At 39.3% G+C, this 27,190-nt stretch overlaps 1 protein-coding gene across 1 annotated transcript in view; it reads right to left on the bottom strand.

The window, feature by feature from the left end:
- CSMD1 (CUB and Sushi multiple domains 1) overlaps nt 1–27,190 on the bottom strand; it is a 1,583,970-nt gene that overhangs the window by 976,306 nt on the left and 580,474 nt on the right. Inside the window, exon 5 of the mRNA XM_048226225.2 lies at nt 4,020–4,227. Within this exon, the coding sequence (XP_048082182.1) occupies nt 4,020–4,227 (208 nt within the window). The remainder of the gene's footprint in view (nt 1–4,019; nt 4,228–27,190) is intronic.

The raw sequence follows: 27,190 nt of genomic DNA, 5'->3' as shown, positions 1-27,190 counted from the left end.
CTACCTGTCATACATGGGGATGAATAAATTATTCTCATTGTACAAGTGCCTATGTGAAAGATAGTAAATGCTCCATTAGTTGTCTCCTGTTGAGACTATCTGTTCCTAGCCCCTTTAACCGCCACGTCTCAATTTAGAAGCCACCGTAGGTTAACTCCGAAACAAAATCAATTTTCTTTCTTCTTGATATTTCCAGAGTTAGGAACTATACGCTACATCATCAAATCACTTCAGAAAGAAAGAATAGTTGGCAAGCTTCACTGCTAACCACGTTTTTAATTATAAGAAAAATCATAAGTACTAGACCATGTTGCAAAGAGAATTAGAAATGGCAGCTCTCTGTTAAAGTAGGGTATTGAGAGGAAGCCAGCCTGTATAAAATTAGAATCTAACTAGTAAAAATAAAATAATAATAAATAATTCAGCCTTATCTAATATATATATGTTAGCTATAACATATATACTAAATATATATATGTGTGTGTATGTGTGTGTGTGTGTGTATATATATATATATATATATAGTAGATTAGGTTTAAATCACACACCCTCCACATTAAATATATGCATAATTTGGGCACATTACATCATTCACCACATTTAGACTGTTCCACGGTAGTCATGGCAACCCTTACATAAAACATAGCTGAGTTGGTAATTTCACTCCAAATTCAATGAAAATAAGGCTAATCCTATTATTGTTCTTAACAATTTTCCAAGTAGCTTCTTCTGAGAGTGTCCTTGCTGGTATTTTACGTCTTTAAAAACAGATGATTGGAAAATTATACGTTTGTTCACTGCACGTTCAGCCTTCCGCACCCACCGTCTCTGCTCCGTGACCTTGCGCTCGAGGGGGGGGCACATACACCTGCACTGTCCTTAGGATCTTCCTTCAAGTGGAGGGATAATAAATCTTTTAAATATGCCAATTTGAACCATTTAACATTTCAGAGACTGTCAGTCCAAAATTACAGTAAAATAATAGTCTTTTATAAGATAAGCCATATTATGCATTTGCAGAAGTCTTAAAAGGGTACTTCAAGTGACTATTTTGTATTCTAAATGTGCTCATGTATGTTACAATAGCAATTTAGGAAATCCATGTACTCCTCTGTAGTCTCCACTGAAGAGTAATTGAAAGATGAGAATTCCACTTAAGAGTGATCCCACGGCCATGTCAAGATAGTTCTTTTATAATTATGATAAACGCCAAATGTCACCCCAAATGCTCTGGCTGCCCTGACTCTCTATTGATGCAGCACAAGTGTGAAATTGCTTCTCTGTTGGTTCTCGTCCCCTGCCGTAGTAACCTGTTCAAGGTTTTAGGATACAACCTACAGTCCTGAAATAGAGAAAAGGTAATTTTGCAACACGGCATTAAGTCCAGACCTGCACTGTCCTATTGCCGGGATTGCAGTGGAGCAAAAAGGAAATGTAATTTGGAGTCAGAGGGTTTGAGCTTGAGTTCTCGCTCTGCCATGTTCTCCTTGAGCCTTGCTCTCAGCTTTTTCATCAATAAAAGCTAGATAATACTAACAAGTACCACCCAGGGCTTTTGTGCCAAGCCACTAGAACAATACAAATCATCCTACGAATACAGTTATGAGCACAGCTCTCTAATAATAGCCACTGACAGAAAAAGCATGTTGATCCAACGGGCCACCCCATTCATTGGACTGGAAGGAACACAGACAGGGTCAAAGTTCCCGCCAAGAACTTTCCCAACAACTGCCAATTATATTTTTTTCCAATTTGTTCACAGATCATCAATCTTGGTGCCCTGGCAAATACCTAGATATATTTCAGAGAGCTGGAAAATATCTTCTAGCCTGAATCCAGACACCAAGAAGATGGGCCAATCTCCTGGCCGCCATGCCAACTCTCGCTCTGACAATGATTAGGAATTGTTGCCATCAGGCTCCACAGGAGGTGTCCCCACTTGACATTTCAGACAGAATTCAATTTTAGCTCATCTGTGACCCCATCCTCACACACTTTTCGGAGTCTGGTATTGAAGTAGCTGGGGACAAGTACCAGGGGAACAACACAGAGACTCGGCAGAGAGGAGAAGAGTGTGTGAGAGAAACTGATAGAGATAAGCAAAGAAAAAATGAACAAGGAGTCATACGACATCCTCCAGCTCCTGCTGCCATCTTTTACAAAACATGAAACGAACGAGCTTTTGCCTTTCAGTGGTAAGTCACAGTGTGTTCGTATGAGCCAGAAACCCTTTTGGAAAGTTGTGTCTCCTTCTGATTTCACATGCCCTATTTTTATTTCAGACCTTGACACAGACATCTGCACCTCCACGTTTCCTCTTACGTAAACGAAGTCTGTTTGGCAAAAGCTGTCCCGACCATGAGTTCTAAAGTTATTGTCAAAGATGCCTCACTTTTTTCGTCTCTTTCCTAGCCTCACATCTTAGCAGCAATGTGGTTGGTCCATACCCACGATTTCTAGACTCTGTCATAAATAAGACCTTTTCCATTAATCATATAGTTTCTGAGAATCACTCACCGTATATTTTCTATTGCAATCCAAACAATTCCGTTTTAAAGCTAGAAGTGTTACATCCCTGAATTTCTTATAGTGACTGACAGAGAGTATGTACGCAATAGATATTTAATGAATGAACTTAAAAAGTTGATTTAGTAGCTCCCCTATGTTATATAAACCGTTATGTGATTTGTCCAAGGTCACAAGGCAGAACTTGGCAGAACTTAGAGGAGAACCCAGGACATCCAGCTTTACGTTTACAACTTGTTTCCACTAACTCTGATGTTACACATAGTGAGTCAGATACTCTCAACAAATTCTTGAGTGTTGAAAATTGTGTAATACAAAATAAACAAACAGGTAAACTTGCTCAGTCTAAGCGTATTGCTTCAGATGACGCAAATATAAAGCAAAGAGCGAGAAGCAGTGGCTATTTTTCTCTTAATTGAGGTAAAATCTAATATAATCACAACATAACTAAAGTAAGGAAAAGATTCTACCCATTAATATGAACCTCTGCTTTGTGTCTTGATCCTTAGAAAATAAATTTCCATTTCAATAATTGGTTTAAGGCAGGCGGTCTAATTTTATAACATGTTTCAGGTTTGATATTTTTTTTATCCTTTAGCCTTTATCCTGAAATGCAAACTCAAACCCATCGAAATCTTCACAATCACTCATTTCATATTCTCCTCTACCAATGCATACATGGCTAACATCTCCTCTGAATTACACCTAACGTAAACACACATATATTTAGCTTACCACTAGCTTACCATTCAAAATCTGAAGCAGAGAACTGGTAGGACTTTTAAAATACTAAGAAGTGAAATAACTAAAACAAAGCCAGTTCAATTCACAACAAATAACATGATTTGAGATATAAAGTCCTCAGACATCTATTCTTCGAATTCTCCCTCTTAACAGACACAATTAATGCTGCTCTTGCCACCAAGACATAGATCTAAATCCACTACTGATTAGACCCACTTTTCTTCTGTCTCTACTAGCACACACGCCAGAGAAGTGATCCTCAATTTTCTATCCATGTTGGATCAGTATTTATGGTTTGCCTCGGACCCTCACAGGTGCAGCGTCCTCAGGGAGGAAAATTAATACGCTATCCTGTATCTGCAGCAGCCTAGACACACGATTGGTAACACAGCATTTTCAAAGTGCCATAGTCTAAAAATATCTGCTTGCATTGAATCAGCTCCAGAGCAAATCCGAAAATTAACTTAGCCGGCTCAGTTACCATCTCTGTGTTGCTTTACAAGAGTCCAAAACGAGGGCATGTGAAGTGCCTGTGCCCATGTGCAGATAACTTCCCCAGCTCCAAAGACCAGCACAAAGATATCTTGGACGTGTGAAATTAGTCACAATATAAACAACCTTGTTAGTGGTCAAAATAGCAAAGCAAGAAACGGATACTTACTTACCTTTGCCAATGAATCTCAAAAGGCAGCCAGCTACAAAGCCTATTGTTGGATGTGGGGGAAACACGTTTCTTCCCCAGCACTTACCATATAGATGGTGCTTCTGTTCCACTGATCTCTAAGAAATCGTATCCTTCCTCTAGTTGAAAGTCGGTGAAGACTAAGGCGATGGTGTCCCCCGGCTCAGCCAGGATGGTCCAGGTGCAGTCGGCATTGTTCCCGTACTCTGAGGGGAAGTGGGGGCTGGAGATGGTGCTGCTGGTTCCCCGCAGGGTCCCTCCACAGGCGCCCTCGGCTGGAAGGAGCAGAAACAAAAGGCAATCAGGTTTCCAGACAGCCTCCAACACAAGTGCAACTACAGAGAACCCCTCTTGACCAGTAACCGATAGTTTCTGAACTCAAAATTGATATTCTCACTATGACAAAGGTTTTCTTCTGATTTATCAATTTAGTTCTGCGGAAAAACTTACAAAAGTCTAAACAATTACACTGCATTATTAGCTGAATTTTCACTATAGAAGAGAGAGAAATCGTGGCTTTTCTAACATCTGGACTGTGTATTGCCATAGATCTGACATTCACAGACAGCTTAACAAAATTTTCAAAGATTTTCTCTGAATCTTACAAGATGGAGGTAATTCAGAAACATCTCGAGATTTAAATGTAGCCATCTTTTGTTAATTCACTGATACCTGGCTTTGAAAATACAGTGCTCTTAAAAGTAGTCATCACCCTATTTTTTTTCTATAGAGTTTGGAATGTATATTTGGTTTTGAATTTCAGATAAGTTCTTGACTAATATGATAACAGAGACACATCAATTCATAAAAACCTTCTGAGTGGGAAATAGCTGCATGAAAAACTTAAAGTGGAATAACTTGGAAAGTGGCAACTAAAAGGTCAGGGATGCCAAAACGCATTGAAAATATAAATTAGCATTAAAATATTAGCTTGAGGAGAAGCAGATCTTGCAGAGTTTTCCATAGAGTAAAACATACATATTAGTGACTTTATATCCTCTATTACAAAACGCTATGTACATAGGAAACTGTAACACAGGTAAATAAGTAAATTACTTATTTTAAGATCTGTCTATGGGTATCCTTCTTTCTTCCCCCCTCCTTCCTTTTTTCCCATCGGATAATTTCTACCCTAAGAGCGTATTTAACTTTTATGGGTGTTGGTGTTGCAACAGGAGTGATGTATGAAGTCAGCCTGTCGCCAAGTTGGGGGAATTTGCCTTTATTTTATTTATTTATTTTTAAAGATTTTATTTATTTATTTGAGAGAGAGAGAGATAGAGACAGCCAGCGAGAGAGGGAACACAGCAGGGGGAGTGGGAGAGGAAGAAGCAGGCTCCCATTGCAGGAGCCTGATGTGGGGCTCGATCCCAGAACGCCGGGATCACGCCCTGAGCCAAAGGCAGCCGCTTAACCGCTGTGCCACCCAGGTGCCCCGGGAATTTGCCTTTAGCAGCTTCTGTGAAGGGACAAGATCAAGCGGGACAAATATTTACATTGGCTACTAATAAAGCGACTGAGTATGCAAACTATATTGTTCACTTACTATACTGACCCCTCTGTGGTAATATAGTTTTTCATAAATGAACTTATCATATATACATGTAAGATCGTTAATACACATAGTGCAATTCTATTTAATACATTGGTTTTACTTCTCTAACTGTATCATATGCTGCAAAAGTCACCTCAGTATAACACAAAAGAGTTACAGCACTCTTACATAAAAAGATAAAATATCATAAATGAGTGGATTTAAAAGTTATCAAATCCAGTGCTGTGACTGGCTGATGGCATGAAAGGCATTAATTTAACTACGATAGTCGAGACTGCATAAATGCTTTGTAATTCAACTCGGTGGCGAACAGCCCCCCCTTCCAAAGTGACAGAGCGGGGGAAAACTCATATCAAACCATACCGAGTTTTTGAAATGGTGTCCTAAACACTGGAGCACTATGTATGATTTAAAAGACTTTCAAACAGGTGTATTTATACGTATAACATAATAGAAATATAGAACGAGAGTGAATAGAAAGAAGCATGCTAGTTTCTTCTGGGAAAGTACGTTGGCAACCTTCTCCAGACAGAAGTGATACTGCACCAGTCGGACAAGAGCAGCCACCAGCAGACACACAGCGGGTGTCAGCAGTAGGCCTACAGCTGGGCTCTGGAGCCCCCCGCTCTGGGCCTCTAATCCTCTAGTTGTTTCCCTGTTGGAGAGTCTGATGAGCTGTAGAAAGTCTATGAAGCTGGAGTGACATGGTTGCCCCAGGGACTCCAGGAAGTGGATCTACATTAACTGCTGTGGGAATATTTTAATATTTCCACAGCTGATGGAGCTGCATTGGTGCCTACCCACTGATATGAGCCCCGGTCACAGGGCCTTCCCTCTCAGGGATGCATTCCTTTCCCATGTGACATGAGAGTGGTGGAACTGAATAACCTCCCTTGTCACTTCCACATCTCATTTTTTTTTTAAAGATTTTATTTATTTATTTGACAGAGATAGAGACAGCCAGCGAGAGAGGGAACACAAGCAGGGGGAGTGGGAGAGGAAGAAGCAGGCTCATAGCGGAGGAGCCTGATGTGGGGCTCAATCCAGAATGCCGGGATCACGCCCTGAGCCGAAGGCAGACACTTAACCGCTGTGCCACCCAGGCACCCCCCACATCTCATTTTTGATGCAATGAGCCTCAACGCTTAGACAGAAAGTATGTAGATTTTCCCAGGACTGCAGGTGATAGCTTGAGCAGAGCATGGAGGACCAGAAGGCAAGGGGCTGATGAGTGAGGGCCATGCTCACTAATTCCAGAGGACTGACAGGCCATTATGGGAGTGGACAAGTGGTACGATTTTATGGCAACTTTGCTGGAAATAGGAGTCGATGATACAAGGAAGACAAAGAATAGAAAATGGAAATAAAGTTAAAAAATAAATTTGGAGAGAGAAAAAAATATATATCCTAAACCTGCAATTGCCATTGTGTTTTCTCTGATACACATTTTTAAATATCCTATGGGCATTAAAATGTCTAACAGTTTATGTCAGGCTAAATACATGCAGGATGTATCATGATTTCTTAATGCAGCATTTCACATAAAATGTTACAAAATGCTGTTTAGATAATCTGATTGAAATCTTGCAGAATTCGGAATTAAGCACATGAAAAAAAAATACTTCATGTCACTCACTGGATAAAAAACATAAACCACAGAAAACTGTCTTGAGTACAGAGTATGGTAAAAACATAAAAGTGTCTGTATATTTATGTGTGGAGGGCTATTTAAAAGCAATTGCAATGGTGCTTCAAATATTTCTCTAATAGAATATTTTAACTCTATTTTCTTTCCTGTTTTTGTAAGAGATTTTTTTTTTCTAAACTCTAACATTTTACCCAAATGTACACATAAAAGCATTTAAGGAAGGGTAACATAACTACCATATTGGATTGGCAAATGTTTTTAAAAAGAAATTGTTTTATTATCAGATTTATAAAAATCTATCTGTAGAATAATTATATAAACAACAAGTAAACATCTTCCAAAGCACATTTTGCCTTGGAAAGTTTATTTAATTTTAATTCATTAATTTTGGAAATCATATTAGTTGTGAACTTCTGGTACGGCTGCAAAAGATATTAAACTGCCCTCTTCTAAAATATCACTTAATGATAAAGATTTTGCTAAGTCGAAATGGGAGCCTCTCTTCTCATAATGCCGGGTTTTAGGAGGACCCAAATATATAAGGGGATTCAGGATATGATAAAATGATCATCATCAGTGATGGGAGAAGAGTGTATTAACAAAGTGACTGGGAAAAGAGAAATTTGAAAAAATCATTTAGAAACAGCCTAATAGTAAATATATATTAATTGCATCAATTAAAATGTTTGAATGTATAAAATAGGTAAATTAGCAGAATACACTGTATTGTCAAACAATATATTAACTAAACAGAAAGTACGTTATTAAAACTTAAGGAAGATTACAATAAATGAACCTACCTATATAAGGAAATTCTTTTCAAAATCTATAAAAATAAAATTCAAAATAAAAAACAAGGCCATGAAAAATTTTGCAGCATAGCAAAGAGTGTCATCTATACTTATTCGACTCACATTTTTAAGAATACACAAAGATTGATGAAAAAAAGATTATAAATGACAATTTAAACAAGAATGAATTTCAGAAAACTTCTAAACACAGGAGGTTTAACTTCTCATTATCAGACACTAAATTTAAAACAATGGTGAAATAGTTTTAAAATATATTTTTTTAAAAGAGGAAAATAGCTAAGGGTAAAACTGACATCATTCTTTGCTCCTGTATATTGCTATGTATGTTGATATGAGATTTGGGGGCAATTTGATAATATACACGAGGGATAATACATAGGATGTTCGTATCTTTGGCAAGTTACTCAATTTGGGGTCTTACGTTTATTGAGTACCCTTTAGGTGCATGATATTCTGTACTGAGTCCTTTATCTGGACCATTTATTGAATCCTTTCAGTCTGTATGAGAAATTATCGTTGCTATTCCTATTTCAGTTGTCAAAAGTAACATTCTGGTTGTTCAAGAAAAACACACATCTGGAAGATGTTAAGAAAGTCAGGAAGTATCAGTAAGATCAACCGGGTACATTAACATTAATTGGTAAAAACATTATTGCAAAACATTAAGAGAAGCATAAGTTCTGCTTTACATAAAAGCAAACAAATTGACCAGTATTAAGGTATGTACACATCAACACTTTAACATCGCTTTCCAGGGGTGCCTGGGTGGCTCAGTCAGTTAAGCCTCTGACTCTTGGTTTCTGATCAGGTCATGATCTCAGGGTCATGAGATCAGCTGGAGTTGGGCTCTGTGCTCAGTGGGGGTCTGCTTGGGATTCTCTCTTTCCCTCTCCCTCTGCCCCCCCCCCCCCACTCATGCACTCACACTCTACAAATCTTTAAAAAAAATCACTTCCCTGCCTCACTTCCTACTACCTCTCTCTGCTTCCTGAATCACCTCCCAATTAAATTGGTTGCACCTCAGTCTGGACCTCAGAGCCTCTGCACTCATGGGACATAAGCCAGGAAAGCATATGTATGATGGTGAATTTATGTTCAATGTGACTGGGCCATAGGGACCCCAGATACTCAGCTGGATTTTACTCTGGGGAGATCTGTAGGGGAGCTTTCAGAAGAGATTAACATTTGAATTTGCAGAGACAGTAAAGCAGATTGCTCTACGCAATGCGCAATGCGAGAGGCCTCACCCTATCCATTAAGGGCCTGAATAGAACAAAAGGCTGAAGAAGGGAGAAGAGGCTCTCTGCCTGCCTGTCTTGGAGCTGAGACATCCATCTTCTCTGTCTTCTGGCTTGGATTCCGGGAGGAACGTACACCACCTGCTCTCCCGGAACTCAGGCTGGACATAGTCTCCACAATGGCATCAGCACATTCCTCACAATAAATCTCTTTATTTTCCTGAAGAGCTCAAACTAATTTTCAAAATCATGTACCATTTTATATTTACTTTTGTATCCTACTATATATAAAAAGTACTCCAAAATTATATGAAAGGAAACTGGACTTTCCTAGAGAAACTGCTGTTATCTTGATGAAGCCTGAGGGTGAAGCAGTCCTTTATCTATGGTCTTCCCATTGTGCTAAGACAATGAGTTACCTCAGCTTGTCTTACAGCCTTAGGACACAGACTACCGTAGCTCAATACCTGCTTGTTGATTTCATTTTGTTGTCATTTGTAACAGGAGAGTAATGTAGCGGGACCAGCCACACGGTTTGTTCAGACTTTCAAAGACATTCTCGCAGTTGAATGGCTCCAAGAAACACACAGAGACACAGTGTCATGTATCCCTGTCCTGATGTTTGATTACATCACCAATTTCCAAGAGAAACATACGGAAATCTGAGATACCCACCGTTACAAAATATTCGTTCATAATGCATCTCCAGGCATTTCCTTGGGAAATACGCATGAATGAAGACTCTGCTTTTCGAGGATACACCTGTATCTCATTATTAATGGTATCTCCTGTAATAAATAGCAACCAGGAGAAAGCAATTTCCATTTTTAAATTATCACTAAGAGATAACACCGTGTCATGGCTTCTCAACCTCACCACTGTTGACATTCTGGGCCATGTAATTCTTTGTTCACAGAGGGTGTCCTTTTCACTGTGGCACACTTGGTAGGCATGCTAGTCTCTGCCCACTAAGTGCTAGAAACATCCCCGATGGTGTTGACAAAAAATGTCTGCAGACATTGCCAAATGTTCTTTGGGAGACAAAATTGTCCCTTGTTGAGAACCATTTACTTAGATGAATTTAATTAGTGCTTTTTTGGGGTCTTTTCGGTGGTACTATATAGAACAGGAGAAATTAAATAGGACAAATTAAAGCCATTAAAATGCTATGTAGTATTCTTTCCTTGAGTCAAAATTAATAATCAATTAGTATGTGGTTTACTTAAATGCATTAAAATACAGGGGAAACATACATGGCCTTCTCCCTTAAATAATATGCTTATATAAAATAATATAAAAGAATTAGTGTAGATGCAATAATAATTGAAAATGGTCTCATTTTTGATACACATCAAATGATTTTTCTCACTAAGAATAAGCCTAAGTAAATAAGCTTAATTAGGAATAATTTTCTAAATTAAAATATTTTACTTCTAGGAAAACCAAAATAATCAATAACAGTATAATGGATTTATTGCCCTCATTTTAACGTATCTTTAACTTTAGGATTAGTATTTTGATGGAAAGTATGTGTGTGTGACAGATGTAACTTACATTCTTTTATATGACGAATTACACTTTTCAAATACGTAAGTTTGTAATTTCTGAGGTGTTTTCACAAGACAGGCTTTGCCCATCGTATAAAAACTAGTAACAATGCAAAAAATAGTAATTAAACACTAATATTTTATCTCTATTAATAAATAAAATGCTAAATATAAGTGCTTTATTTGAAAATTACACACAGGAGTCTCAAAACTAGAGATTACTAACCAGATTTAGAAAAAATTTACATCCACAGACTTTTGGAATCATCTCTTATTACCATTTACACACATACACACATGGACACACACACACTCACATGCACACACATGCAACAGTACTCAGAACTAACCCATCTTCTTGCCTTCATCCTTTCTCTGTAATCTGTTCCACTCAAATCAGCCAGATAGATTCTTTTAAAATTTAACGTGAATCTTAACATTTTCTGCTTGAAACCATTACATTTCTACGACCAATTAGAATGAAATCAATGTGCTGTGTGATCTGACCCACTGTCCCCCAGTTCTCAGTGCTCGCCCCACCTGCACTGTGCCCCTCTGTCAGCCCTCCCTTTGCCACACTCTGTTCTAACCAGGCTGCCCCCTGGGGGCAGAGCCAAGAGCATTTCTGCCCCAGAGCCTTTGCATTCCTCGCTCTGCCTGAGACAGGTCTCCCCTTCCTGGGCCCACCTTCTCTGACCACTGAACGTCCACCAGCACCCGCTTTTGGTCACCTGTGTCCTCATCCTGCTCTGGTTTACTTCTCAGCACTTTGCTAACTGCAAAGCATTGACCTTTAAGCTTTATGGGCCTGTCTTCGGACTAGTGTCCCTGTTCCTAGAAGGCAACCTGAAACTCAGTGAACTCTCTTTCTTCCCTCTCACTGAGCGATGATTCCAGCATTGTAGCAGTTACGATGCTCCGGCATCCAGTTACCTTTAGTGTGATGGGACTCCCAACAAAACGTATTTCTGGGGCTACGTGTGGCATCCAGCTACAGTATTTCTAAGACTAGTAGTAGAGAGTATGCTTAGTTCTAGAAATAGGTGGCTTTTTCAAGTATAAGGTTTAAACAATCTTCTCTAAAAACTGAAGAAGCAAGCCTCTGAGTAAAGATATTTCAGACAAAAATTAATTGCCAAGAAAGTTTTATCACTGTACAATCCATGAGGGCTTTGGTTGGTATGCTTATTTTGCTTTGTTTGTTTTCGGCAAGTAGCTAAACCGCAAGACCAGGGATGTTCGTTTTATACTCAGCAGAGCAGCAGGGAAATTTCAAGAAGAGTCAAGGCAGGCAGAGAAAGCAAATAAATCAAAGCAAAACATTAAGGAGACCAAGAGCAAGCTTCCTGGTACCTGGAAAAATGATTTCAAGTCCCATAGTTAACCATCTGATGTAAACTTAGAAATCATCCACACAAAGGAAAATGTATTAAAACAGATAAGTAACCGTTAAACTAAGTTATTTAATATTTAAATAATAGAGTAACAATATAATGTAAGCTCCATGGATATTAATATGAATAAAATACATCAAAATTTTACTTTAATATTAATTTTGCTATACCAGGGCGATTTATTTGGAAGCTGAAAACTGGGGGATCTGCTTTAATAAATGCTATTTATATTCCCATTGCCTCCTGCCTCTCTTTTTTATTTTCTTTCTTTCTTTTTAGTCCAATATTCAGAAAGAAAATGAAGTAAGGTTCAAAATGCCAGGTACATATCTGACTGTAAAAATGCGCATACAACAAATATTTTTTTCAACGAAATAATGAGTATCAGTGCTGAGTCACTTCATTAGTTTACAAATTGTGCTCCTAGGATGTCTGTGTAAAGGTTGCCAGTAGCAAAACAGAGTTCAGCCAATGGGCTTTGGCTCCCATGACAAATTTCAATCAGGGAAATTATTTCTTTAAATCAATTTCCTATATTGAGGGTTCACAAAATCTTTCATTTGAAAAGAAGCTTCTACAGCTCAAAGGAGTTTGAGTGCCATCAACTTAATCCAAGAAGAAGATAAGGTTTTTAATAAAAGATGTGTTTGAATCTACTGATTTCTGGAAGTGGGGAAAATACTCTGATTGTAAGCAGAAATCAGAGCGCACTCTTTCCCCTGAGGAATTTCCAAACTTCCACAAAGTTTCATTCTAAAGTCTAAAATTATTATATGCCTTGCCTGGGTATAAATGTTGCTAGGAATATATCTTAAGGGCATAATTCAAAATACAGAATAAAATATTATTTAGAGACATACCTCGCCATAGTTATCATAAAGAAAAATGGAAACCACCTAAAAGTTTAACAACGGATAAATCATTAAAGCAGGATGTATCCAAACCACAAGACCACGGATGTGCTTACCAAACATTTGTAAGACTGCTTCAGGAAATTCCTGAATTTCAATATTAAACTTATAAAATGCAGGGTCTACAACCAGATGGGTAGTCTCTTCTCAATTTTAAAACTGTATGGACAATTATCCAGGAAAGAAAAAAGAATACACACATAAATGCACACATAATGCTCAATTTCTAATACTAGGAGATAGTCTCTAATGGACTCTGCCTAAGGCTGTGTAGAACACCAGTGCCAGTCTGAACTGAGTTCTCGCACTGGCTTTTGTGTGACAAGTTCTTCCCTTCTCTGTGCCTCAGTTTACATACCTGGAAATGGAGATGCTAAACGGTATCTCTCCATTGATACTCACTGATTCGCAGTGCTGACATGAGGGCAAATGCATGATTTTCTGTAAAGTGCTAGAACAATGCAGGCAAATACTGCCTGCTCCATAAACATGGCTATGACTATATCCTCCCACTTGGCACACAGCAATTGTCAATGATAGTTCATTAAGTTATTTTTGAACATTTTCTCATTAAGTTTTAAAAGTTACACAGCTTTGGGTAAGACTGTACTTCCCAAATCCACTTGCTGCTTTCCCCTGGAGGAAGGCGTGGCTCCAGAGGGAGAGAGAGTCACGAAGAGCTGTAGGTCAAGAAACAACTACCTTCCCCAGCCTTCCGCTGCTCTAGGGCCTGGAATGGAAGACGGCCCCAAATCTACTTGTAATGTTTTTATAGACACCACCACTTCTGTTATATCTGAGACCATCAGGAGATTATCATTTCAAATCCTTTATCCTTGTATATGGTCACTGCAAGAAACAGTGGTCTCCTGGTCACCTCACCACCCCACAACCCCTGAAAGATCTGTGCATCTCATGTGTCTGGCCTCCTACCCCTCCCAAGCTCTTGACCCTTCCACTAGGTCCTCCAAAACTCAAAGTCAACTATCAGAAAAAGCTCCCACATTTCAACCATTCTGAGGCAGCCCCTCTTTCTGTAATGGAAACCGGATGTCTTCTGAGATGGTGCCTCATGAAGGGCTCCAACATGATCAGTGTTTGCTTCCACAGCCCAAGTACTGCCAGCCCTGGCAATGGATGATGTTTCAACTATGTACATCTCATTACTATTTCCAGATACTTTGTTTTTTCCTCCCTAAAGTGCCCCAGCTTTGAGGATCTGGTCCCCAGAATCCAACATCTTCCTCTAGTCATCTACAAAATCCCCGGGGCATCCCCATTATTCCTTGAAGATTTTTATCCTTGGCACACTGCCATTTTCTCCAACTCCATGCTTGGCCTAATTCTTGATTGCCATATGAATGCTGGACAGTCTTTTGAAGACTGGCTTCTCAGTTCATTCACTCCCTCTCCTCCAGCCCCAGCTCCAAACCAGCTCTTTGTCCCAACCTTGCCTTTCATCTTTTCACCACGATACCAGATGATTTTCCAGAGCTGCACTTGAAGTAACCTGTGATCAGAACCCCATTTTCCCAAACACCTTGACTTCAACAATTCTTTGGCTCCATTAGACCTTAGAGTTCCCTGATCTTGCCACTTTGCACTTTTATTCCTTCATGTCCTCATGTCTCACCTTGCCATTCTTAGATTTCATGGCCATTATATGTCACTCCCTTGTCCTTGCTGTAAGTCCAATGTCAAGACCTTAGATTCAAACTTAGGCCAAATCCACATTTATTCACATGTAGTTAAATATGGCTGGAGAACAAACAAAACCAGAAATACGCAGGCGGGTCTAACTTTAAATTGATGGCCAAATCCATGCTGACCTTTAAAGATGGCATCCTTACTTTATTTCCATCAGTTTTTAGTCTTCCTTTTGGGGGATGGCCATTTCAGAGTTCCTTCATCCTTAACCTGCCAAGATGCCCCGCCATATCCTTACCCACATGTAATGATTTTGTTCCCTGTTTACTAAAAACAAATCTAAAGAAATTTTATAATCTATGAACACCCTATTTTATCACCTCTCTGTACTTTTGCTCATAAAATATCCATCCTGTATACACCAGAAAGAGTCCTACCTAGGGTTCACACCTGTTTGTGTTCTTGCTTTTATCCCCGTTCAAGTTTCTAAGCCAAACTTCACCACTCTCTCCTTTCTCAAAATGATCATTTTCCTTTTTTATTGGAGAATTATCCTTAGCATACAAACATGTTACAATTTACCCCAATGTTTTGAAGCAACTACACCTCAAGTCCACATCTACTTCCAGACTGCACACACATCTCTAGTACTAATCTGAAAAAAAAAAATCCCTTTCCCAGGAACACATTTCAAAAAAATGTCTATAATTGCAATCTTTAATTTTTTCCCGTCCTCTCTTGAACCTACTTGAGTCTTTATTTTGTCCTTCCTGGCCCACTGCAGCTGCTCTTCTCAAGGAGTAGTGCCAATAAATCCTACAGTCAGTTCTCATGTCACACGAGCTCTCAACAACGGTGGACGGTTTTCCATTTCCTCTTCCTTGGAATCTTTTTTTTTTTTCACTAGGCTTTTAAAACTATTTTTTAAGCTTTGAAATAATTGCAAATTCACGGAAGTTTGCAAAAAGAGTAGGGAGTGATCTCTTCTCTGATTTTCTACCAGTGATTACATCTTACATATATGCTACAATAAAAAATGACACTGGTGCGGGGCTCCTGGGTGGCACAGCGGTTAAGCGTCTGCCTTCAGTTCAGGGCATGATCCCGGCGTTGTGGGATCGAGCCCCACATCAGGCTCTTCCACTGTGAGCCTGCTTCTTCCTCTCCCACTCCTCCTGCTTGTGTTCCCTCTCTCGCTGGCTGTCTCTATCTCTGTCAAATAAATAAAATCTTTAAAAAAAAAAATGACACTGGTGCAATGCGTACACACGATTTATTCACCAGGAGTTTTATGAACTACTCTTCTCATGTTTGTTCTGACCTTATTGGCCATTTATACTCAGCCTCACCTTGTTTCATGTCACCCTCCAATCCTTAGTGCAACGTCCAAGTTTCCATTGTTAGAACTTGCTCCTCCCTGACTATGTTCATTCCCTTATTGGTCTCATCTAGGCTCAGTTGCATGGATTTAAATACAATCTGTATGCTGACAGTTCTCAAATTTGTGGTTCAATTGCAGATCTCTTTCCTGAATTTAGTTTTATGTATCCAACTGCCTCCATGATGCATCCATATGGATGTCTAAACAGCATTCCAGACTTACCCCCAAGTCATACTCCTGATCCTTCCCTTTCCAAATCTGAAATTTCACCATCTCCTCCATTTAAATAGATGGCAGCTCCACTCTTCCAGCGGCTCAGTAAAAAGGCCTTGGCATTACCCATGACTCTTCTATTTCTTTCACATCCCACGAGCACAGTGTCATAGAACTCTACTGGCCCTTTCTTCAAACTATGTTCTTGATCCAACTGCATCTTGCAGTACGCCCTGCCACTATCACCTCTCAAAACAACATCATTTCTCACTTTGAATATTGCTATGCCTTCCTAACAGGTTCTCTGATTTTGTCCTTCCCGCAACAGATTCTCTTTTCAACAGAGCAGCCAAGTAATCCTCTTAAATTCTAAATGAGATGATGTCACTTCTCAAAACTAATGCTATTCCATGTTGTTCACAATAGAAGCTAGTGTCCATGTTATAGACCACAGGACCCTCCAGGACCTCTCTCCTCCCACCATTTCTTTAACCTCCTTTCCTACCAGGCACACCATTGTCCAGTCTGCCCTAGCCATACTGTCTGCTATGCTATCCCTTGTTCTCTAGCTGTGTGTGCTAGTCTCCAGACCAAAGCCCTGGCTGTTTTCTTGATTTGGACCATTCTCTTGATATTCCCCTAAGGCTACTCTCTCACCTCCATAAGCGGTCCAAGCGATGGTGGTTTTTCCAAAGACAGAGGCTTCCCAGGATATAGGACTTCAGGTGCTAAAACTGGGACAGCCCTGGGCAAACCAAGCAGCTGGTCACTACAGCTCTTGGTTAAATGTCACTTAGTGAGAACATCTATGAATACTTACTACTTTTAAATATCTGATGTATTTGTTTTTACTCATCTCTTTATGTGTCTATGTTATCTATCCCCACTGAAAAATATTATTTCCATGGTAGCTGGGATTTTTCTTGTTTTGTTCATTTTGTAGCTACAGCTTCAAGAACTAATGTACACAAACTATAGCTTGTGGGTCACATTTGGCCCTCTGTTTTTGTAAATAAAGCTTTATTGAAACACAGCCATGCCTATTTGTTTAGGTAATATCTACAGAAACTTTTCTATACAATGACTGACTACAGTAGCTGATACAGAGACGATATGGCTTGAAAGACATAAAATATTTACTATCTGGTCCTTGATAGGAAAATTTTACTGATCTGATTGATAAGTGTATCTGAAAACTTGTAGGTCCTTTATAACTGTTTCATAAAAGAACGAAGGAGTGAATAAATGAACACAAAGAGCAAACAGGCATGTTCTATTAGAAATCAAAAGACAATTAAGGCAACTTTGTGGCATCATTTTGATGCTACTAAATTCTCAGCAAATTAAAAGTAAATACTAACATCAAAACTGAGAGTAATCGTGGAGAAACTCCTTGCGGCGCAGAAATTTGTTCAGCAAGTGTGCAACGCATAAACAACATTCCTAGAACTCTATCCTTGGGAAAGAATTAAACAGAACAAAAGCAATGCTATATGTACAGAGACACTAATTATAGCATTATGTGCTGCAGTAAACATTGGAAACACTCATTATGTTCAATTACGGGGAGAGAAATAACTATTAATTTGTATAATTTTGAGGATATTGAGAATAAAATGCTATCGATTAAAGCTGAAAAGTTTATAACACTAATCATGCAAAATTAAAAAATAAAGTAATATGCTCTATGACTTTCAACCCTGAGAGCTTTCAGAGCTTGAGTTGGTCTCCTTTGGTCCCTATTCTCCCTCCATCTTAGCTCTTCAATGATAATGTTTACAATAATAATAGTAATTATTGGTATTGAGCGCTCTAAGCATCTTATGTAATCCTTACCAGTCCTGTGAGATTAAGTATTAGTCTAATTTAACAGATTCAGAACCAGGGTCTTTACAAGCAAAGAGCTTGTCCAAGATGTCCCAGCGAGTACATGATAAAACAGGAGCTTGAGTCATCAAGTCCTTCCTATTAAGCATGTCCATTACTACCTATCACATGAATGGCATTTACTTGGGAATGTATTTATATTGGCACAGTCATTTTCAACTCTACAACTGAATGTGTTACCTGGAATAAAATCACAGAGAAATACTATAAATTAATCCACAAATTGGAAAATAATTGGCTTACAGGCAATTTTGATTATGCTTTCAAGTTGTTACAAGATTGTATTTAATGAGATAATATAAAAAAAAAAAGGCACTTAGCAGAAAGCCTGTAGCAGACTGAAATGCAAAACATGTAAACCAAATTTACTATAATCTAATGTTGACATATATTTTCAATATCTCTGGATATTTTTTCCCCTCTTTTGGTAAGACTTACATTAGAGTTGTTTATTGCACAGTGTGCAAGAAAAGTACTTAAAACAAAATTGTCTAAAGCCATTAAAACTTAATTTGGAGCCAGGTTTCTTATGTGAAGATTGTCCCACTCAATCTTACTTTGTAATGCGTGGTCCTGACATGACAGATCAGTTAAGATTCATTTTATGTTATTTCTGTAACATAACTGATAAAAACACAGCTGTGTTTTAAATATCACAGAATTTATAGGCTCCCATAAAAAGCATGACTTCTCTCCCTTCTCCTCCCCTCCAGCTACATCTTCCCCAGCCTCTCTCTCTCACCCGATCATCACTAGCAGTGGAATGTCTGCAATTAAAAAACCTTGAGTGACATTTCATAAAGCACGAGAAAGTGACATATTGTCATTTCCAGTCACGTTATGTGAGGCTTATCAATTAAAGAAATTTGCAGCTTGAGACAGCTCCACAGGAACCACAGGCATACATTACTGAGCCTGTTTTATTAAAGATATTCTGAGACCACTCCTGGTTCTTTACTTTATGGCATCTTGGCTTGCTAATGATCACTCATTCTTCTAAGAAAAATGCAACTGTCCCAAAATGGATAAAATCAGTCAACTCTTAAAAAAAAAAAAAATAACAGCATAACAGCTGTCACATCCTGTATTCTTTAAAACCATCACATAATACTGACAATGTGTTTTGACACATTTAGGTGAATATTTAACTTAAATGCACATGTTTAGACAGAAACAAGGTTAGAGTTTTATGGAAGCTTAGCATCCAATAATGATTCATTTGCTATTATTATTACTGGTTTATAGATCGCTTCTCAACAATTCTCCATGTTAGGGAATTCAATTCCTCATCACAAATGATAAATATTAATCTCAAAATTTTGGATGATATAAAATAGTGTACATAAAGTTTATAATATGACACCTGCCCTGGACATTTGATCTAAATAAAATGTTTAGCCATGCTCTCTCTGCTTCCCCATCGCTTTCCTTCTTGAGTATCTCATAGTTACCTTAAAAGATTCTATCGGCTGCAAATAGAAAATAAAGAAGGAATACTTATTGGCCAACTACCTCTCAAATATTTTTGTATCTTGCCTCAAACTGCCTCCCAAGGTGACTCTGCTTGGAGCCAGAGCCCCTCCTCCTTGCCACCACACCAAACCCATCACCCAGCAGCAAGTCTTGCCTTTCTGCTCAAGGGTGGGGGAATTCCTGGGAGGACAGTTGAGGGGTGGGCTTTAGTGAAGGATCTAAAGCTGCAAGGAAGAAAGAAGAAAAGAGGTTTGCATCAACTTAATCCAAAGAAAGCCCTTCCCCAGAGCAGGACCACTATCTGCTTTGTTCTCTCCAAGGTTGATTTACTCTGCAAAGAAATAGCTCTCGCAAATCATATTTAGCCTTTAAAATAAAATATGAGAAAGGCCTTCCAGCCAAACAGCCCTCTACGGGCTTAAGGTTCACTTAAGCTAAGCTTACACAAAGTTTTTCATTTGCAACCCATGGTAGTCATTTCCAGAAGGCAGTTTTGGTGAGTGTTCGGCTTAAACACTCCACAGAAGCTACTGAGCCCAGAATCATTTTCCCCTCCTGGCACCTGACTGTCTTTGTTTTTTGCCTTTCTGGGTACACAACCTCTGAATGGCCTGTGGGGCTGGGAGATATCTTCCTCTGCTGTGTGTAGGAGCAGGTGGGGGAAGAAGAGGACACTGAACACCCCCCCTTTCATCTCTCTGGGGGGAAACCGAGTCAGCTGCTCATCCTGATATCACATCTCCACACAAACCATGTTCTCCCTGCCCCTTCCCAGGTTTAATTCAAACTCAAATGTTTGTTTCCAAACTAAAACTTAGATTCTTTTAAAGACATTTATTTATCTTGAAAATTGGAAGGGAATGGGCAGGGCGCTGAGGGGACAAATGGCATGAAATTCCCTCGTTTGGATTCTGCCTCTTCCACTTGCTACGACACGACCTCAGAAAATTCACTTCATGCCTTGGTGCCTGAGACTCTGTAAGAAACGGGGCCAATGGAAACACAGGCCTTGAATGGTTACTTTAAAAATTAAATACAAGAATATATGTAAGGCACGTAAGCAGGGCTTGCTACCTGGTCATTGCTAGAGGTTTCACTATTAGTATTACAAATTTTTCTTTAAACTTTACCATTGAAGTGACCAAACTGAAATTTCTATCATTTGATAACAAATGCTACTCTACTTGCTACTTACTCAGATTGAGTTTGATCGATGATTCCCTTAGGAAAAACAAGGACTCCAGAAAGAATTTACATCTGGAATATTGCTAAATCTGTATTTTCTACATTGTCATGCTATGTATAAGCATTCGTGTATCTGCGTGCATGTTGTCTATGTAATTTCTGTCTTACTAATGCGTTTCAATAGGGACCCGTAAAATAGAAGTGACCTGTTCCTACATGGACTGACCCTTCAGTAGGCACTTCATCTGCCCTCCATCTGGGTCTTCCCCTTCATTCAATTTCTCTCCTTAAATCAGCCTGGTAGTTTTTATTTTTTTCATCCCAACAAATATCAATGATGCATAAAAACCTAACAACTACCAGCACTGAGATCCTGTAACTTACATGAATTTATGTTCAGATTGCTATTGGGCTTCATTCCTTAGTTCCAAAATCTGACACTGCTTTCAAGACTGGAAGGCAGAAGGGATAGGAGCAATAATTATAATAGTTAAAATTTATAGAATTTCACTATGTCAGTTTCTTTGCTAAGCGCTTTACCTGGATTATTTCACTTGATCTTTACAACGGGTGTATGAAATAGGTACTATGACACAGAGAAGGAGATTCAGACCAGAGAGAGAAAATAAGTTTGACCAAAGATACAGCACACAGCTAGTGAGCACGTTCTGCTCCCAGGTAGCACTGCAGCGCCTATAACCTGATGCTACATCATCTCCGATTTACTCGCCTTCTTTACATGCAGAAAAATTTGCAAGGTGCTTAGCATATGCCATTTCCCGTAATCCTCATACTAATACTGAGAAGAGCATCTTTTCAAAATATTGAGAGTGGCCTCTGGCACTAAGCTGCTTGATCCAGACGTCCCCTGTGTTGCTTTCTGGCTTGTGAACATCTTACCATAGTATATGTAACCATTTACAGATGGGGAGGGTAGGCCCCAGAATTAAATCTAGCTCACCCCCTCCCCAGAATGAGTCTTATTTTTATTCGTTCATGCTTTGTTTAAAAGATTTTATTTATTTAGTTGAGAGACAGACAGAATGAGTGAATGGGGGGAGGGGAAGAGGGATAGAGGGAAGCAGGCTACCCACTGAGTGGGTAGCCTGATGCAGGGCTTGATCCCAGGACCTGAGATCACAGCCTGAGCCAAAGGCAGACACTTAACCAACTGAGCCACACAGGCACCCCCTCGCTCATACTTTTTGAGTCTTACATGCACAAGGCTGTTTCCAATTCTTTGCTTACTCCACCAGCTAATCTGCACCTTCTTCAAAGTTTTCCCTAATCTTCATTCATTAGACCCCAATGTCATTTGTTCCAAAAGTAAGACAGCATCTGAAATGAGGTTCCTTTTGAGAAACCTTTTTGGATTAATCAAGAGCTAGCTCACTCTTATCTCTTGCCTAAACTAATTTTAAAAATAGACTCTACTTTCTGATACTATTCAGCTCAAATCTGCTTCAGCAATTGCTGAGAAGTAAAAGGAGGAATTCCAATCAGACTGTGACACAGATTTGTATACTTCAGACCCATTTTCTTATCAGTCCTTCTCATGAACCTGCAGCTATATATTGAATCTACATCACAAGTGAAAATGAAACCCACTCAGCACCAGGACTCCACATGCATTAACAACTGGTGTGGAAGGAACAAAGAATACTAAAATTCCTCAGCCTGCGAAATCAGAGCCATTTGAAATAGCAGCTGCCAGCATATGTGGCAAACAAGAACTTGAAGTGTGGCTTTCTCATTGTGAGGTGTGTTGTAACGCAAAACACACACCAGGTTTTCAAGAAGAGTGTGGAAAACAAACTCCTTCATTAACAGTTTATACTGAGTCTGTGTTGAAGTGGTCATCTGTGGACTATGTTCCATTAAGAAAATGTATTATTAATACTAACTTCAGCTGTTTCTTTTGACTTCATCAATATAATTATTAGGAAATTTTAATTACATGGTCAGCTCATACTTGCATTGTATTTCTAGTGGAAAACACTGTTATAAACACTGAGGAATTGGCTTTTATTAGGCATGTGGCAGCTGCACATCCCCTTAATCCCGGCCCAGGTGTGGACAGTCACAGCCCCCAGCAGCTACATCACACACAGAGGATGCTCTGGGCTACAGCCTAGCTCACCTTGAATAAGTGCATCTGCGGCTTATTCCCACACTGTATGTATCATCCTTCTGCCCAAGAACATTACAGATATAGTATCTCCCCTCAAAAAAATCTTTCACTTGTGTTTGCTTTCTTAAAAACCTCTCATTTTCTCTTTTGACATGCCTGGAAAACATTCATTTTTTAGTTTGAGCCAATCTCTGCAGTTACAACTTCAAAATCCACTTGCCTACGTGTGTGTGTGTGTGTGTGTGTGTGTGTGTGTGTGTAAAGAGAAGGGGGGAGAGAAAGAGGAGCTATACTTCAGCAGAAGCCAATAATGTGCTTAAAATAATGAAATATTGCTTGAAGAATTCTGGGAAGAAAAGTTTTCCATGTATAATTTTATACTCAGCTATAATATCCATCAATGTGGATGCAGACAAGGACAGCTGCAGGCATGCTAAGGCTGAAAGGATTTTCCTCTGAAGCAACAGTTCTTAAGAAGCTATTTGCGGTGAAACAAAGAGAAAGGAAGATATTGGGTTTAGGAAAGAGTGGAAATCTTTTAGGAAAGATTGAGTGCGGGTGGTTAAGGAACAGCTCAGGAAGCCAGTGCAGAACCCTCTGAGGGACAGTCCAGCGAGCTGGAGGAAGTGGGCTTGGGGAATTAAGGGCAATGGAAGTATAATATCCCAGGAGCAGTGGCAACTAGAAACCTCAGGAAGGACAGAAAACATTTGTCTGTGAAACACGGACCAGTTGAGTTTAACAGAAAGTCTATGGCCTTCAGGAAAAAGAATAGCACTTACTCCTAACAAAAGTTCAAACAAGTGGAAAGTAGAAGACATCTGGATTATTTTGCCAACACATAAGTTTGACTAATCCACAATGGAAAAATAAAGAAAATTCAAAATTTTAGGACCAGTGGAAGACCAGTCGTGGCATGAACAGGCCAGCCATTTACCAAATCTGTTGCTTCTTCTTCCCAACTTTATAGCTGATCCAACTCCTCGCCTCCCTTCCAGCTAAGTGTGAACACAAGGGCTGAGTGTGACCAACACGAAGTACTCGCAGGGACCTGTCATACCCACTCCAGCTCTGTCCTGCCTCCGCCAACTGAATGGAGACAAGGCTGGCCACTGACTGGAAGCCAGATACAGAAGTCCCCAAATTATCAATCATATCGGAACCAATTGCCAGTCAGAAATAGTCCTGTGGAGTTGAACATGTGCATACAAAATTTGTGTTTGAGCTTGCTAATATTACATTAGCCAAATAAACTCTACCAGATAGCGTTGGTCCAAATGTGAAACAAAAGTAATCATGGCATTATTATGAATAATTGAGGCTAAGAAAAAACTCATGTGGACTCTGAATGGCACAGGGGTTGTGATATTGGATTATAGAGGAAGCAGAATAATTACAGGCACAATACTGAGCTCTGCAGTGAAAAATATTTACATAGTTATAATAATATGAATGTTGTTTATTGCTTTTCAGCCTTTAGACAAATTAAGAAGGACTTAATTATCATTATAGCATAAAATATAAATGTTAACTTCGATATTGCAAAAGTTCTATTATAGCTGAGAGCATAGGACAGTAGGAAAGGATGAGAAGATACACCAGAGAGAGGGAGGCCACCAACTATTCTCTGTTAATGCTGTACCTCCTGTCAGCTCGAGCTGTAACCCTGACAAAGTCTCGCCTGGGCCTTTGATTTGGGGGTCTGGCCTCATTTCTATCATTTTTGGCCTCAGACAGCAATTCCGGGAACAGATTTTGGCGACAGTGAAGGAACCCTAAGACGAGACAGGACTCGGTGGGACTAAAGATGTTGGACCTGAACCTCTCCTGGCTCACTAATGGGGGTGGACGGCCATCCCAAGCCAGAACTAGGATGCTCCAGGATGCGGGCTGGCACGCAGGCCAGACGACCACAGTTTCACAAACCGCCAATGAGCAGCCGGCATTGCCTGCCACTATCAACCAATCAGGATGAAGCCCTTCCAGCCAATCAGGATGAAGCGCTTTTCCCTGCTTCCCTCCTTAGCATATTAGCCTGCAAACCCTGGTGGGAATTTTCTCAGTATAAGCAGGGTCTCCGCTCTGCTTGGCGAGACAGCATCACTACTCTCTGGCCACGCTATGTTGCCTTTCAGCTTGAGCTGTAGCCCCACTAAAACCTTCCCTGCGCCTTTGGGCAAAAAAAGATATATTGCATATTTCAATGTTTAAAGATAATATACAGAAATCTAAATTAGGAGAAACAAGACATGGTGGATGGGAGTAACAGATGTTAACACTCATAGCAAGATATTAAAAAATAAAATTGATAATAAAGAAGAGTATAAGCAGTTATAATAATAAAAAATAGTTAAATGTTATCAAACTATGTGCGGCATAAGAGTAATGGTAGTTTCAATGGGATGTTTCTTTTCATAGTAATTCTTTTTCTATTACTATTTTTAAATTATGCACATATGCCACTTATATTAAACAGAATTTAGTAAAAGTAGGATACAATCAACTGTCTTGTTATATTGTCCAAGTCAGAAGTTCATAACCTATGTCAGCACAATTTGAAACCTCCTTACTTTTATTACAAGAATGATATTGTTTCCCCTGCCTACATCTCAATGTGATTAGAGATACAAACAGGTTCGTAAATTTATGGACTTCAGCATATTTACCAATTGAAATTCTATAAATACAATTTTTAGATGCCTTTCTATGGGAGTTCATAGGAGTTGTGCACGTAATGTTAATACACTAATCTGTGAAGTACAGAATAGACAAAAATAAGTTATTTAGGACAGCTTGTAATTGGTCATGTCCAGAGCTATGACTTCAGGGATCTCAACTCTGCAATAGCTGTTAAGAATTATTTTATATAGCACTTTGCAAATACAAAGTGTTCCATCATTGAAAGCATCAAGGCACATCAAAGGTGATGTTTAGGGAAGAAAGCACGTATCCCTGGCCCAAGTAAATTAGCATTTGCTTGGAGCTGGCTTATTTCAAATAACATATGCCTGATGCAACTGTCCTATCATTTATGCAAAACAAAAACTAGTAAGCTATCCTAATCTCTTCCAGGCCCAGCCATAGCTCAGGTCCCCAAATGTCCCTCGTATCTACATATTCTCCATGTGACTGTATTCATGGAATAAGGCAGCTGGAGTAAGATAACAATGATATTTAAAAAATGAGGTCCAGAATTGGAGAGTTTCAGAGTCTAAGGAGAGGCAGTAAAAGAGGGACTTCCCCACTTCATGCTGGGATAACATGAGGTGAGGACCACTTCTCCCCAGGGTTGCTTTGGATCAGATAATTGTTTCTTATAAAGGAGATTTTTCCAAATGCAGCTCCTTACCTACTTCCTTTCTAACCTCTTGATCACGCCATAAGTCTGGAGACAACAGCCCCCTCTTCAGTTGCCATTCAAGAAGAATCCCTTCTCTTTCGGATTTTATACTCTATGGCCCTCCAGTGTCCTGGGGACCAAAGTAAAGTGTGGTATATTCTGGTCCCTTGTGTTATAGTCTTTTTGATTTAATAATACAGTAGGGGAAGCATAAAGCAAATGAAGATGGCACTTAAATTCCTAGGTGAGAGCATCTGTTATTGGTTCTATCCACTTCCCTCTTTTCCCCCTTTGCATTTCTCCTCTAAATACCCACCATGCCTGCACACACGGAAACAGCAAATCTTTGTAAAGACTGGAAGAGACAACAGGAGCCATAGGCAGTAATGGAGGGAAATTAAGGAAGATCTAGCTGTTAAGTTGAAAACTCCAGGATAAATGAGGAAGACTGAAACGGGATACCTCCAGAAGAGGAAAATCTGAACTCTAATCCTGGAAAGAAGTCAGTCTGATGGGGGTCATCATAGGAATTAGAGAAATCCATTTTAAGCAGAGCTGGCTGGTCTCCCGTTTTATTATGTACTAATTTTATTGGATATATGGTTCTACCATCTTTCTTTAAAGAGTATCACATGACTCTAGAAATGATACACACCTTTAAGTGTCATTGTTCAGGTTAAATGCTGCCACTTGGAGTTAATATGTAAAATTTTCAACGCTAGCAAGAAGTCATTGTGATGGGAAATAGTGGTGTTACCGTTAGTAGTGTGATCAAGAAGAATCCTGCAGTGATTCTTGGAACTAAATAGCTGGAATGTTGGGGAAGCAGAAAATACACTCATTTCATTTTTATAAATAATCAAAGCCCACTTTACT

Source organism: Ursus arctos, unplaced genomic scaffold (assembly GCF_023065955.2).
Source record: "Ursus arctos isolate Adak ecotype North America unplaced genomic scaffold, UrsArc2.0 scaffold_27, whole genome shotgun sequence".
NCBI lineage: Eukaryota > Metazoa > Chordata > Mammalia > Carnivora > Ursidae > Ursus > Ursus arctos.
The sequence above is the reverse complement of the archived record's forward strand: the minus strand, read 5'-3'. Positions and strand labels throughout refer to the sequence as shown.